General features: G+C 44.9%; 1 protein-coding gene across 7 annotated transcripts in view; it reads right to left on the reverse strand.

The window, feature by feature from the left end:
* LOC139361133 (disco-interacting protein 2 homolog C-like) overlaps positions 1-16,347 on the reverse strand; it is a 173,988-nt gene that overhangs the window by 3,476 nt on the left and 154,165 nt on the right. For 5 of the 7 annotated variants that reach the window (XM_071089626.1, XM_071089625.1, XM_071089624.1 and 2 more), the window contains 2 exons: positions 10,604-10,840; positions 5,668-8,198 (listed from right to left, as the gene is read on the reverse strand). In XM_071089626.1, the coding sequence (XP_070945727.1) occupies positions 7,942-8,198; positions 10,604-10,840 (494 nt within the window). In that variant the 3' untranslated portion in view covers positions 5,668-7,941. Of the gene's footprint in view, positions 1-5,667; positions 8,199-10,603; positions 10,841-16,347 lie in introns of those variants that run through there. The other 2 variants (XM_071089629.1, XM_071089630.1) reach the window with 1 other exon arrangement.

Raw genomic sequence — 16,347 nt, forward strand, 5'->3', positions numbered from 1 at the left:
ATTTTTGTGTAAACTCCTCTGGTGCTGTTTCCTGAATGATAAGAGTCTGAAGTTATGTACAGAGATTGACCTGCGTCCTTTCTGGCAGAGAGGGGAGAAAGGGCACCTTTGTCTTTGTATAATATGATTATGTTGTATGCTTTTCAGAAAATAGAGGGAAGGCCAGAGTGCTTCTTAATTGCCTTCAGCTCAAAATATTTTAGCATGGCGTGTTGTATTCTCTGCACTGTTCCGGCTGCACATATCTCTAAAGGCATCAGTCGCATCCACAGCACTACTTGTGGGGAAATATTGAGCAGAACTGGAATCAAATGTATAATTCAGCCCCACAGAGTCTCTGAGCCACAGGACAGAGTGAACTGCCCGGGAGTCAAAGCAGACACTGAGCAGCTGACATTCTAAGAGTCTCCTTCCAGTAGATCGGCACAGAAACTCAAGTTCTTTTCACAGATTTGTCTGTGTTTCTTTTGTGGAAAAAACCATAACCCTGTAGCTAAAATGTCTACTTCACAGTGCACGAAAACATCTGGAGCCTTAGCCAGAAGCAGCACAGACCCAGGCAGCCTGGTGATGTCCGGTGGGGACAGCCCACAAGATCCATCAGCATGTGGCCCTGCGAGCCGCCACCAGTAACATATGTTTACATGCTAATGATTGTCAGGCTCATTTAGAACAAATTTGCATCCATCAAAGTCAAACAGCCAGCAGAGCAGCACATTTTCCTGTGTGTCAGTGGCCCCTGAGATACCGGGGAGAACTTGAATTGCCTGACCCCTTCAACTTCCAAGCATCCCAGAGGGAAAATGCAGACCCCAGGTAAGGACTGTGCTGGAAACCATTTGTTCTTACAGATGTCTGGAGTAGTCTTGTGACTGACCCAAAGACTCCCCTCTGAGGGTGGGGGAGACCTAGGTTAGGGGAAGGTGAACAATGCTACCTTCTAAGACCTTCCTTCTAAGGGAGGGTGGGGGAAACCCAGAATAGGTGGAGGTGAGCCATGCTGGCAGGACCTTCCTTCTAAGGGAGGGTGGGGAGACCTAGGGTACGTGGAGGTGAGCCATGCCAGCAAGACCTTCCCGCTAAGGGAAGGTGGGGAGACCTAGGGTACGTGGAGGTGAGCTGTGCCAGCAAGACCTTCCTGCTAAGGGAAGGTGGGGGAGACCTAGGGTAGGTGGAGGTGAGCCATGCTGGCAGGAGCTTCCCTCTAAGGGAGGGTGGGGGAGACCTAGGGTAGGTGGAGGTGAGCCATGCGGGTAGGATCTTCCTTCTAAGGGAGGATGAAGTGTGCTTTGCTAGACTCTACACTTGAGTCTCAGCTTGGCCGACCCAGATGGGAGCAACTCACTTCTATCCTATGATTCTGGGTGTCCTCATCTGTCATGGAAGGTTTGGTTAGATGAGCTTAAAGTCACTCCAGTTGCAAAGCTGTGTGACTTGTAGATACATGCCAGTGCGAATGACTCACTTCACTTTTACAAGTTGCACAGATAGCCAGGCTTCCCCTTGTATCAGTCAGGAGGTCCCAGAAGACTTTGTCACAGGCAAAGAGGTGATTAAAAGGAGTCACTGACGGGATTCTTTGGAGATCGGTGGGCAGGGCCCAAGGGAAGTGAGAATAGCACTCCCCAGATCATGGGCAAGGGATGCCTGGGGAGGGGCTGCTAACGTGGACAGGCATGAGTAAGAGAGGACTGAGGACAGTTCCTCTCCCTCCTCCACCTTCTACCTGCTGCCAGCAATGAATCCAACCAGCAGCCCTAGGCCAGGCCAGGCTCCCAGAGTCAGAGCCAGGAAGAAGCCAGGCACATAGAGAAGCCACTGGTCCCCACCAACACCAAGGATGCAGTAAGAATTTTGATGGAAATATTTAAAAACTCATTCGACAACTTCCTATCTCCCCAACCAGCCTCTACATATGATTCCACCTTTTCCAACTCCTGAGCCATCTGCAGGGATGTCACAGGGGTGGGGCTGCCTGCTCTGCCCAGGGCTCGGGACCCTCCAACCTTCAGAGGTCTGGAGTCCCCTCTCCCCTCCCTGGCAGCAATTGTCTTCTCTGCTGTCAAATTATCACTTCCATCCTCCCACAACACATGAGAATTTAAGACAGGATTTTGGTGGGGACACAGCTAAACCATATCAAAGGGGGGGGCCCTCATGGGGCTCTGGCATGAGCTTGGGTGACACAGGTTATAAGACCCCATCTGCTTCAGGTTTAATTGCATACCCCAAGATTCCCAGGTTGTAGTCCTAACCAAGGACCTCAGAATGTGTCTATATGTGGAGATAGGCCTTTTAAAGAGGTGATTAAGGTAACGAAGTCATTAGAACTGATGCCCTTGTAAGAAGAGATCAGGACACAGACATCTATAGAGGGACAACCGCACGAGGACACAAGAGAAGATGCCATCTGACAGTCAAGGAGAGATGCCTTAGGAGGAGCCAGTCCTGAACTCACCTTGACCTTGGACCTCCAGACTCCAGGACTATGAGAAATACATCTCTGTCTTTTCACAAAACTGCCTGTGGCAGCCCAACCAGAGCCATGCGCCATCTTTGGTTCTCAGAAATTCCACTGGTTTTTATACTCCTGGATTTTAGGAGGCCCCTGGATGACCAGCATGTGGCTAAAGTTAGAGAAGGAGTTACCTGTGTAAGAGAGCCCCACACATCTCTGAGCGGACACCGTACAGCCCATGAGATATTGGGTGTAGTATCATCCTCTCTTCCCTAGAATATTAAGAACAATATCACAGGAGGGGTGTACAGCCACAGCCCCTGCGTTACTGGGAGCAATAGCATCTTCTCCCCCTCTCAATATAAGGAACAATATCCCAGGGTAGGGGTACATCCCCTGTGATATTGGGCGTAATGTCATCGTCTCCCAATGCGGATATTAAGCATAGTGTCACAGGGGGTGTATACCTTCTTCGCTATTGGGAATAATATCCTGTCCCCTCAGGACTGTATGCAAAATATCGAAGGAGTTTTACAACTCGTGCGATATGGGCAGTAATATCATCCTCTCCCCACCTAGATGTTAGGAACTCTATCACAGGCGGCCATACATTTCTTGCGATATTGGGAGTCATATCATCCTCTCCCATCATGGATATTAAGAACAATATTACAATGGAGGTGTACACCCACGGCCATATTGAGAGTATTATGCTCTCCCCTTCGGGGTATTAGGAACAATATCGCAGGAGGTGTGTACAACCCCTGCGATATTGAGAGTAGTATCATCCTCTCCCCCTGAATATAAGAAACAATATCACAGGAGGATGTACACCCTCTGTGATATTGGGAGTCATATTATTTTCTCTCCCTCTGGATATTCGGAACAATATCACAGTGGGTGTGTACACCCTCTGCGATTTTGCCACTAGTATCATCGTCTCCCTCCCAGGATATAGGGAACCATATCACAAGGAGGTGTACACCCCCTGCGATATTGGGAGTGATATTGTCCTCTCCCTCCCTGGATATTAGGAACAATATCACTAGGGAGTGTACACCTCCTGCAATATGGAGACTAATATCATCCTCTCGCCCCCTGGATATTAGGAACCATATCATAGGGGTGGTGTACACCCCCTGTGAAATCAGAAGAAATGTCATTCTCTCCACCTTTGGATGTTAGGGACAATATCACAGGGGAGGTCTATGCCCCCTGTGATATTGGGAGTCGTATTGTCCTCTCCCACCCAGGATATAAGGAACAAGACGACCGAAGGGATGTACACCCACTGCCATGGTTTCAATAATGTCATCCTCTACCCCCTGGCTGTTAGGAATAACATCATAGTGGGGTGTACACTTTCTTCGATATTGGGAGTGATATCATCCTCTCCCCGCCCGATATCAGGAACAAGTGTATTAATTATTAATATTAATAAATATAAGAAAAATTAAGAATCATCATCGATATTAATAATCACAGTAAAGACAGTAAAATACTAGTTAAAAATGTTAATCATTAGCATTAATCAATAGTAATATCACTATTAATAAAATAATGATATCAGCAATTAATGTTAAATCAATACTAAGTGACGCTGGTAACAAGAATTAACATTAACAATTATTTTAAGCATGCATAATCATATTTTAAAATAATTATCCATAATAATGGTATCCTATTAATAGTATCATTGATAATTGTTAATATCGATCATAGATGTTTAATAATTAATCATATTACTCCTAATACCGCAGGGGGTGTACACCTACCTGTGATGTTGTTCCTACTATGCAGGGACAGAGAGCATGGGATGTTGTTCCTAATTATCAAGGAGGGGAGAGTGTAATATTACTCCCAATATGGCAGGGTGTGTACATCCCCCCCAAGGCATTGTTCTTGCCATTCAAAGCAAGAGAGGATGACATGACCCCAGATATCGAAGAAAGTGCAAACCCACGTATGATATTCTTTCTAATATCCAGAAAGGAAGAAGAGGATAGTAATCCTCATATGGCAGGAGGGATACACTCACTCTGATATTTTTCCAAATATGCGGGGGGGAAAGAGGATAATTGCATTCTCAATATCGCACCAAGGGTTATACACCCCGTGTGAGATGGTCCTTCATGTTTCAAGGCGGGAGGGATGATATTATGACATATATGGCAGAAAGCGTACACTCCCCAGGGATATTGTTCCCATGATCCTGGAGGGAAGGGGATGATATTACTTTAAATATTACGGAAAGTGTACACGCCCCCAGTACACCCTCTGACGGTGTACACACTGAGGGTATACACCCATCTGTGAAAGAGTTCATAATTTCCAGAGGGGGAGATGATATTACTCACAATATCATAAACAGGCTGTGAGTCCACCATGGCCCCTAATAGCCAGCGGGAGGAGAAGGGGTGGCTATTAGTCCCCACCTTGTGGGGGGTGCCTCACCCCCCTGCGAGGTGACTCCTAATAGCCAGAGGGGGAGAGGGGGTGGTGATTAGTCCCCATCTCGCGGGGGGTGCCTCACTGCCCTGCGATGTGGCTCTTAATATCCGGGGGGGAGAGGGGGTGGCTGTTAGTCCTCACATCGTGGGGGCGGTCCTAAAATAAAATACATGTTAACTATTTAAAGGTGTGAATTTTATTACATATAGAAAAATGTGTGTTTAGCGTACAAATGTGTACATTTATGTCAAATACATGAAAACACATAATCCAGGTGTTTCGGTTCATACCACTGTAGAGACTTTTCGGTTTCTTTTCATACACCTGCCCAGCTGGGGCCCAGAACCAACACTCACCAGCTGTGTCACTGCATCTGTTGTTTTACTGTCACACACCGGCCCTACCCAACGAAAAAAAAGAAAAAAAAAGCCATGGCACTTAATAAAAAACTAATTTTACAACATTATTAGAGATGACTTGGGGTCGTCTTTGAAGAGATTGCAGCATGTGAAGGATTTCAAATACAACTATGTTCTGGGTCTCCTGATCTAAGGACCTGTCCACACTGGTGGCTTTAGCAGTGCTTCATGCAAACTTCCAGAAGGCATGTGTGTCATGTCTAAGAGCAAACTAGAGTTCACGCCTCAGCACTGTGTGCCTCTTCTTTCTTCCGTCCCACAGGCACCGTCTTCTCCCAGGGAGCTGGTGCTGTTCTCTGAGGCTCTGTCCCACCAGTGCCTGCCAAGTCCCTGGTGCCATTGTGGAGAACCAGTCTCCGTCTGTCAAAGTGTGTTGTGCAGAAAACAACTCATCCAAATCTGTTTAAAAACCACACATTTGCGACGCCTATAGGCCCCAGAAGGTGGAGGCAGACAGGTAAAGGCAGCTGCCATGGGGGCTGAAGATCAAGCCCGTCTGTCTGGCGACTGATGGGCACTGTCGGCAGTGAGCCACTGTACATTTAGCGAGGCTGTCTGGCCCCTCACCTCTGCCAAGCCTCCACCCATCGAGTCTGGCCTGGATTCTCACATGCCTGCACAGCCTTCATCTGGTTCATAACTCAGCTCACAAAGGCCCCCATACAAAGGCCCCCGTACCGCGGCAAGGATGGCGGTAGTCACGCCTGTGGCCATTTATCCTCTCTGCATCTAGCTCCTCTTCCTGAGGCAACAGCACCTCTGAAGTCACAGTCTGGCCTCCCAACTCTCCCCCGTCCCGGGCTTCTTGGCATGTTGCTCTGCTGCACACACCTCAGCAAATACTGCTGATTAGCCAGAATCACCCAGAAATCTCTTAACCTCGATTCTGACTGCTTTCTGTAATTTGTAATATTTGTACTTCTGGTGTGATTTGAGGAACAACACATTTTAAAATTAGAGAAGATGTGGTTTTTATTCTCTCCTTTCTACTTGCAACCTTGAAAATTCAAGTAGCAGCAAGGTTTGTTGAAAGTAACTTCCACAAAATAGAACCTATTACAAATGTACTACAGAGTGTCAAATAACCACATAGATGTAAAATAGAGATGCAGACACAGATATCAAATCCAATGGTTAAACCAAACTGAGAAATGCTTGCCAGTTTGATAGGACTTCTGAAACTTGACAAAAATGTTGGCTAAGGGATACAAGATGCTATGAGATGAGTGAAATGTTTGGCCTAGAACCACAGGCTCTCTCCTCTTTACAGCAGAAAATCCATAAGGAAGTCAAATCTAAAAGAACCAGGTACCATTGAACGGCATCATCAGTCGTCCTTCCCATCCCTGGGCCAGCTGCGGTGAGTGCAGCCAGTCGTTCACCAATATCCATCATCCATCCTCCAGGCCATGGCTACACTTTACTCCCAGGCAACCTGTCATTATGTAGATTAGGTAAATCCTGGCCACTCTCGCCTTAATCCTACCCCCGCCAGCGTGGCAATCACTCAGTCCCAACCACAGCAAGGACAGCCGTGTCCGTGGGAACACAGAGCAGGGGTCGGGAAGAAACCTGGATCCCTGAATACCTCATGGAGCAGTCACCAGCCTGGAACATCCTCCCTGACAGGTTTGCAAGAGAGAAAAACTCCTTGGTTCCTCAAGCTACAATACTGCAGAGTCTCAGGTCACAGCATCCTTACCTACCCTCGTCAGGAACCGTTCATGCTCATCAAGACATGAGAACAAAACTGCAGTGGCACAGTCACACACTCACCCAGAACGCAGACCACCTGCTGCTCACATTCATCGTATTAACACCAAAAAGGCACCGTGATGGATATCCTGGATGTGGACACTCGGCGGCTTTTTGCTGGAGATGCGCTTTGTGCATTTATCGCATGACCATCTTGGCGTCAGGAGCTGCTGCGCAGATGGCAGCTGTGCACGTCACAGGGAGTCTCACTCGCTGGACTCTCAGCCAGCTCCCACTATCAGTGCCCGCAGAGTCCTCTCCTCTGGGAGAATGTGCTTAGACGCCACAGTGTCCTGTGGATCCACACAACAGCGCTGTCCTCCCTGGCCACTGTGCCTGTCCACTGTGTCCACACGGACCTCCCTGTCCACTGTGCCTGTCGCGGCTCCGATAGTCCTGTCTACCTGTTGGGGCTCGGATAGGTCTCCTTGTCCGCCTGCGAGTCCCGTGCACTGCAAGAGTATGCCATTCCAAGGCTGCTTGATGAGGCTTCACACGGGGGCATTGTATTTCATTCACTGCTAGGTTCTACACTGACTTTTATGACCCCGGGGAAGGACTAAGACTTAAATAGAACAGGGGCTAGGTGATACAAACCGCCGCTGTAATCAGCACATAACAAGACCAGGCCACAGGAAGGAAGCAGCAGCCCTCGGCCACAGCCTGTTACCAAGTCGCTGACATCTCTGTCCAACATGGATAAAAAGACCTTCTTTCCTCCGAAGTCTAAAGCAACATAGCGGCCCATCTGACAGTAATTCTGTTGTACATTTAACTTCATCTTGCTCTTCTAAGTGACTGTTCACGGTCTTAACACCTGTACAAGAATTTCTCAGTTGCTGAACCACTGTTCGTTATTCAGCAGATAAAATGGCAGCAGATTGTACCCCAGGAAGAAACACACCCAGTCACGGGCGCAGAACGGGACATCAACACAAACCGTTTCCCAGAAAAAAACGCATCTCTGCTTTGGGACGTACCACTCCCGGTCTCCATGAGCTCGGCGTTGCAGTACTTGGGCGCTGTCCGGGACCCCGTGGAACCCTGTGGTCGCTCCATCTGTATGGAGTGCTCTGAGGTGTACGTGGTTACATCAGGAGGTGCAGAATGATTATCTGTAAAGAAGCACATCATGAGTGTTTCTGGTGGTTGTGGCGTTTGCTCTGCAGGTTGAGCAAGCCATAGCTCAGGAAGAGACCGGAGCGCGGTCTGGGGGTGCCGTGAGAAGCCAAAGCCGATCTCAGCCACGTCTGCCACACACATCCGGCACAAAGGGGGACCCCAGCATAACTCATGTTGCCGAAAATGGAGCGGAGTTCGGTGAAAACTCAATTTCCTAACAGGAGCCACGTCAGCGGCATTTTAACTAGAATAACGTTAGACCGGCAATGGCAGGGCGCCAGGAAGCGTGTGTGTGTTCATGGAAGGGTCCCGTTTCCTGTCGGCCACCGTCCACACAGCCCAGGGCTTTACTCGCGCTTTGGAGCCCAGGGCCTGGAATTGGAAACCCAGCTCTGGAAACTTCTGGGGATTTGGGGATGTCCCTTAAGCTCTCCGTGCCTCAGTTTCTTCATCAAATGGGAACAGTAATGGCTATGACGATGTAGGGTCCGGGGGGGGTGGCCAGTGTGACTATGTTGTGAGTGGACTCCTTAGAACACTCACGCGCACACGATCACAGATGCTAAGTTCTCATTCACAGGCTTCTGATTATCTCAGAAGGTCAAATGCACATCTGACTTAATTCTCTTGTTTTGCCACACAAAATATTTCTCCTGTTCAAGTTTCATTATTTTGTCATGGCTTTTCCAAAAGACTCCCAAACTTATAGAAAATTTCCAGATAGTCTAGGAGGATTATCTTTCTGCCCAATTAGAAATTACCGGAACGCGATCACCCGAGAGTTACATTTGGGTCACACTGAGCCCTGACGTACATGAGTTAGGAGCCCCTCATAGTTTGGATAAATTAATTCTTTGTACTAAAACTTCCTCCAGTATTGAAAGGGTAAACCCACAAAGGGAGGCCCAAGTGCAGTGATTCATTTATTCAAAAAGTATGTGTTTTCCTTGGTAAGATTCTGTGTATTTTCTTAAAATTGAATGAAATCCGAGGATACAAATGCTTCCACCAAGAGGCAGAGGTGGTGTCTGGCCTCCCCGTTCACGTCTGGCAGAGCCACTATCCTACGATCCAATATACACATGGAACTTTATTATGGAAAAATATATAGCAGTCACACATTTCTGTTCAATGTTTAGCCTACTGTGATTTCAGGTAGGGTTATTAATTCACATGAACGAGTGTATATGTTCCTGAAACTGTCAAACTGAAGTTTAATACTGCTGTGCATTTGAATACTACTTTGCAAACTTTTAGAGAGTATTTCTGTTTTCTCCTTTATACTCACAACAGTTGAGAGAGAAAAATTATTTTTTTCAATTTTTTTTCCCTCACTCAAAGCCTAAAGCAGGACAAGGGACTTCAAGATCCCAGCAGCAGTTATTGGGAAAAGTGAGACAGACCCAGCTCTCCTGACAGCAAACTCCTGTTCCAGACAGAAAACAGCTGGCGCTTTCAGTGTCAGTGAGCACCGAAGGGGCTGGGACCCAAGTCAATCCCAAACGCCTCTGGGTGTCAAGGAGTCAGTGATCTAGAAGTGAACATTCTGGGGTTCTGGGGTGTCTGTCGGCTGTCTGATCACACGTGACGTCCACCTGCTTCCCACTGACGGTTTTGCAGAGATCAGGCTTTCCTGTGGTAGCTGGTGCCGGGAGGGTCTGAGCCTGTGGCTCGTGCTCTGTTATCGGCGACTTGGTACACAGACGTCTCCGGTTACTGTTTTAATAGAGACACACACCAAATCCTATTCAACCCAAGTCCCATACTTGATGGAAAATATTTTCTCCTGAACCATTCAAAGGCAGAGCGACGCGAGGCTCATCATGGCTCCCCTACGCGTGGGCTCTACCTCTAGTAATTCTCACTTCACTCCTTTTCCACGGCATCTTCAAACGTTGTAGGGCAGTGATCCTAACTTCGTTCCTTTTCTAACACAGAGGATCTCCCTTGTCATAGAACCTACACAAAACAGTGCGCCACGCCCAAGAAATCTGAACACCTGTGGCAGACAGCAGCGTAAAGCAGCCGTGGTTAAAGCCCTCGTTTCCATAAATGACTCCCGTGGTCAGGAGGAGCACACTTTAAAACCCTGTCCTGTTGACTGGGACTGTTAAGGTTTCACAAAGGAGCATAAGTGAGAAGAAAAGATGGGAGTGGATATGGCTGCAGGATTCCCCAGTAGAAAGGCCCCTGGAATTCCAGCTGTGGGAGGGACCTGGGCATGAGAAGCAGTAAAGGAGCTTCCAGAAACAATCCAACCAAAGCACCCCAGGGGCCAGAGGGGCTCTGCGCTCTTTCCACCAAGGGATTCCACAGCCATGATACAAACAGAGGAAAACCTGCACCCACAAAGGCATTTAGACAACAGGCACAGAAAGACACTGTGAAGCGTGCTCACTTATGTGGGTCTGGGCCATGACCTCCACCAGCCTGTGGGCAGCCCTGCTGCCCCCGCTCTGCATGGAGGACGAGGAGGTGGAGGAGGTGGAGGAGGTGGAGGAGGTGGTGGACGTGGTGGAGCCATGGATGGCCTGACTGATCCAGTGCTCCATGTTGATGCAACCCTGGCTGGAGGTCGGGGTGCCTTGGGAGTCCCCCTGCACTGAGTGTTCGTCTTCTGAGCCAGGAGAGGTATCTGTGTAAGAAGAAAAACGATTTGCTATGTATTGCAGCAGAAACATGCACCACAATCTCAGTCCCTCAAACACAGATTTACTTCACGCAAGTCTGAACAGTTGTTCAATGACTTTTTGCTGTAGACACTGTTGAGAATTTAAACCACTTTTCAGACAATGAACCATTTAACTTTAGCATGATGAATTTTGCTTCCAAAACACCTTAAACAAACATGCTATAAGATGATTGATACTGTCATCTCAAAGGTGCATTGACACATTTCCTCTACACAGTAGTTTGGGAAGAAACCAAGTGTTTTCTTGTGTCAGTCAGAAAGTGAGAGGGCAAGGGGAGGCGGAGGGCCTGTGTGGCTCTCAGGAGTCTCAGTGTGACTATGTTTACCCCTTGTTAGTCCTGAGATGCTCTTCTGGGCTCTGATTTATTTCTACATTGGTGTATGTGTTACATACTCATGCAGGCGATTTCTCCGTCTGTGTGTTAGTTACCCATACAGTTGATTTATTTGTATGTCCGTGTGTTAGATGCCCATGCAGCTGATTTATTTCCACATCGGTGTGTTAGATGCCCATGCAGCTGATTTATTTCTACATCAGTGTGTTAGATACCCATGCAAGTGATTTCTGCGTCACTGTGTTCGATACCCATGAGGGTGATGGATTTTCTACGTCTGTGTGTTCGATACGAATGCAGCTCTCTAAGGATCAAGACGCTGATGATGGTAACAGGAGAGAAAGCAGAATGTGCCTCACATGGAGCGGCCCCTCCACCTCCCCGTTTTCCTCCGAGGCACACGACAAACCCTCATGTCACATTTTACACTCTCATCTACTCACTTTTACAGAATTCGTCTCTTATACATTCTCATTATTGATTTTTCTATCTACAGATTGAGTATCTTGGATTATGATAAAATACATCCATTTTTTCACTCTAATTCAGGAGAACATTTTTCATTTAATAACTTTTCATGCAGTACCAAGGTTTTTGGGAATAAATTGCTGGTGTATTTGTTAAACTTCAACCTAAGAATGACACTCAGAATCCTACTTACAGGTGAGTGATGGGAGGTGCTGGCTCACGTGAGCAGCTCCAGATCATTGGGTGAGAGAAGGAGTCACAGCAAATAAGCTTAAAACACAGGTTTGCTTCTTAAAAGACACTAATAGCAAACAATATTCACACTTATTACCACTGTCACATGACTTATGCTGTCTGGGAATTTTTTTTCAAAGTTTACTTGTTAGACAAGCAATAATATTAGGAGCCTGAAAATTCTCTATCACCTTGCTTTTTTTTCTTTTGAGACAGAGTCTTGCTCTGTTGCCCAGGGTGGAGTGCAGTGGCATGATCTCAGCTCACAGTAACCTCTCACTCCCAGGCTCAAGCGATTCTCCTGCCTCAGCCTCCCAAGTAACTGAGATTACAGGCACGTGCCACCATGCCTGGCTCATTTTTGTATTTGTAGCAGAAACAGGGTTTCACCATGTTGGCCAGGCTGGTCTCAATCTCCTGACCTCGTGACCCGCCTGCCTCAGCCTCCCAAACCGCTGGGATTACAGGCGTGAGCCACTGCGCCTGGCCCACCCTGCCTTTTAAGAAAACTTACACAATTTATATCAAAGTAAAAGTAAAACTGACACAGCCTTGAGACTTTTGAGAAAGGTACACAACCAGGTGTCCATATGGCGCACAACCATCTCCCCAGAACGTCTTCTCACAACCCTTTCCAATCTTTCATTCCTCACTCCCACCTACCTTTTCCAAGAAACCTGCAGAATAATGTGATATAGACACTCGACAGAATAGCAGCAAACCAAGCAAGCAGCATATGAAATGCAAGCAGCATGACCAGTGATGACTAGAATTACACAGCATGGGGACAGGAAGTCAAGTTGATTTAACATTCAAAAGTGAATTAATGTCATACACAATATAGAATTACGGAGTAGAACCGCAAGTTGGCCTTAAGAGACATAGAAAAGTACTGACAAATTCAAGAGAATGAAACTCAACAAACCAGGAATAGAAGGCAATTTCCTCAACCTGTTAAAGTACATTCGTGAAAAGCCACAGCTAACGTTGTATTCAATGGTAAACAATAGAATGCATTTTCCCTAAGATGGAGAACAAGACAAAGATGTCCCCTCTTGCCACTATTATTCAACATTATCTGGTAGGTTCTAGCTGGAGAAATAAATTAACAAATTTAGTAGTAAAGACATTCCGATTAGAAAGGAATAAAAGTGTCTTTATTCATAGATGACAAGACCTTGAGATGTAGAAAATGGTAAGAAATACACCAAAAATGTTTGCATTACTAAAACAAAGTTTGATGAGGTCACAGAAGATAAAGATATACATACACTAGCAATAAACAACCTGAAAATAAAATTAAGAAAATCGTTCCATTCACAATAGCATCAAAAGCATGAAACACTCAGCTGAACTTCTAACAAAAAGGTGCACAATGACAACTATAAAACATTACTGAGAGAAATTAAAGATCCAAATAAATGGAAACTAAATAAATGGAGGCAGATTCATGATTGTGAATTGGAAAACTCAGCATTATCAAGACAATTCTTCCCAAACTGTTCCATTAATTCAAGGCACTGCCTAATAAAATCCCAGAAGGCTGTGTGTGAAATGGAAAACTTATTCTCAATTTTATCTGGAAATACAAAGGACCTACAATAGCCAAAATCATTTTGAAAAAGGAAAACAAAGTTGGAGGACTTCACTATCTGATTGCAAAACTTAACATAAAGTCATGGTTATCAAGGCAGTGGTATTAGCACAAAAATAGACACGTACATCAAAGGAACAGAATTAAACTCAGAAATAAAGCCTTATATTTATGGTTAATTTATTTTTGACAAAGGTCTCAAGACAATTCAGTAAGAGAAAGGTAGTTTGTTTTTTCAACAAATGTTGCAGGGGCAACTGGGTACCCACACACCAAAAAGAAAAAGCGTGGGAAAAAAAATCCCCCAAACCAAACCAAAACAAATAAAAATCCCACTTAGATCCCTACTGCACACACAAAAATTAACTCCAAATGGATCACAGACCTCAATGAAAGAACAGTAAGACCATGAAACTTCTAAAACTTCCAATAACACAATCCATAAAAATTAGTAAAATGGACTTCATTAAAATAGAAAACTATTAAGTTTTAAAAGATGATTATCTCCCTATAGCTAATGTAACTAATTACCTTGATCTTAGGGGCTTATAACAAGACACGAATCTATTATCCTACTGATGGAGAAGTCAGAAGTGTAAAATCTAAGTGTCAGCAGAACTACGTTCCTTCTGGAGGCGTCAAAGGAAAATCCATTTCTTTACCTTTCCCAACTTCTAGAGGCCACCTGTGTCCCTGACTCCTGGCCCCTCTTCATCTTTAAAGGGCATCACTCCAGTCTCCAGTTCTTTTCTCTTGTGAGAACCTTCTTGATTACAGTGTGTCTACCTACTTAAACCAGGATAATGGTCCCATCTCAAGATCTTAAATGAATCAGCTGCAAAATCCCTTTTGCCACTTCAGGCAACAGATTCATAAGTTCCGTGGAATAGGACCTGGGTATCTTGGGGGAAAAGCTTTGTTCTGTCTGCTACATAATAGTTTGTTCTTTCACTGAGAAACGTTACATCTGTAAAAGTCTTATATTCAGATTATATAAGGCACCTATAACCCATAAGACGACAACAAACCCATTTAAAACGTGAGCAAAAAACCTGAACATTTTACCAATATATACAAATGGCTATGGATAGGAATTAGCACATTAAAAGCTAATAAGCACATTAAAAATGCTTAGCATCATTCATTGTTGCAAAGTAAATACACAATGATATACCATTTCACATCAATTAGAATGGCAAAAATCAAAACATCAACAATAACTATTGGTGGTGATGATGTGGAGAAACTGGGATGCGCATATGCTGCTGGTGGAAGTGTGAAATGGTGCAGTTATTTTGTAAATAATTTGGCAGTTTTTAAAAAGCTAAACCTAAACTTACTATAAGACTAAATCATGCTACTTGGCATCCACTTAAGATAAAGGAAATTATATGCATACACAAAGATATGTACCTAAATGTCGATGGCAGCTGAATACTGGAAACAATGAATAACCAACTGGTAAATGAATAAACAGAATGTATCATATCTATCAAATAGAATACGAATAAATAATAAGGAATAAACTACCGATGCATGGTACAGCAAGGACTTCAAAACAGGTAAAGGAGGCATAGAGAAGCATGTACAATTTATGATTTTATATCATAAAATTGTAAGATCATTAAAAAACAAAAGCCATAAAATCATAGAGTAAAATATTCTATGATTTTATATTCTACAAAATTTAGAGCACACTGTTATGATTTCTAGGGTTCTTTTTTATAGAGCTAACCTTTCATCTGATATCCTTTGCAATCAGCCAAGTACATTCTTTAGCACGGTTATAGTGTAGTTCTGCTGATAACACATTCTCTCAGCTTTCATGTTTGGGAATGTGTTGTTTCACCCCTATTTATAAAGGAGATTTTCCCTGGATATGAGTTGACGGGCCTTTCTCCTGCTTTTAGTGCTTTAAAAAATGTCTTTCCATGGTCTTCTGGTCTCCACTGTGTCTTCACAGAAGTCACGCATTGTTCAAATGCTTCTCTGGTGTGTCACGTGTCTTTTTCTTCTGAGTCCTTTCAGGATCTCCTCTTCATTTTGGGATTTCAGTACTTTGGCTATCATGAACGTGGATGTGATTCTTGTTATACTTGTTCTGCTTGGAATTCACTGAACTTCTCAGGGCCGGACACAGGTGGTTGGACATCAATCTGAGAAAATTTGGACTCCTTTTTTCAAAGGTTCCTGCTCTTCTCTCTCTTTTCCTTGTTGTATTACAAGTATATTGACGTATCACAGGAACTTGAGGTTCTGTTGGCTTTTCTTTCATTTTGTTTCTCTAGCCTTCACTTTGGTTAATTCCTTTTCATCTTCCTTCTCCGACCTGTTAAGCCCATCAGCGCAATTTCTTCTCAGTGTCATATTTTCCAGCTTTACAGTGATGTCTCATGTATACCCTATATATGTACACCATCTCCTATCATCGATATTGCCTACCAGACTGGTACATTTGTCACAACTGATACTTCTACAGCGAAACATCATTACCACTCCAACTCCATCATTCACATCAGGGTTCATTCTTCGTGTTGTACAATATATGGGTCTGGACAAATGCATAACATGTATCCACCATTACAGTATCATACAGAGATCACATGATACTAAAAATTCTCCTGCTCTGCCTATTCATCCCAGCCTCCCCCTGGCAACCACTGATCTTCTTACAGTCTCCATAGTCTTGCCTTTTCCAGGATGTTGTAAAGCTGGAATCATACAACCACCTTTTCAGATTGCTTCTTTCACTTAGCAATATGCCCCTTTAAGTTTCCTCCGTGTCTTTTTATGGCTAGCTCATTTATTTTCAGCCTCAA

Source organism: Macaca nemestrina (genome assembly GCF_043159975.1).
Source record: "Macaca nemestrina isolate mMacNem1 chromosome 11 unlocalized genomic scaffold, mMacNem.hap1 SUPER_11_unloc_1, whole genome shotgun sequence".
Lineage (NCBI taxonomy): Eukaryota > Metazoa > Chordata > Mammalia > Primates > Cercopithecidae > Macaca > Macaca nemestrina.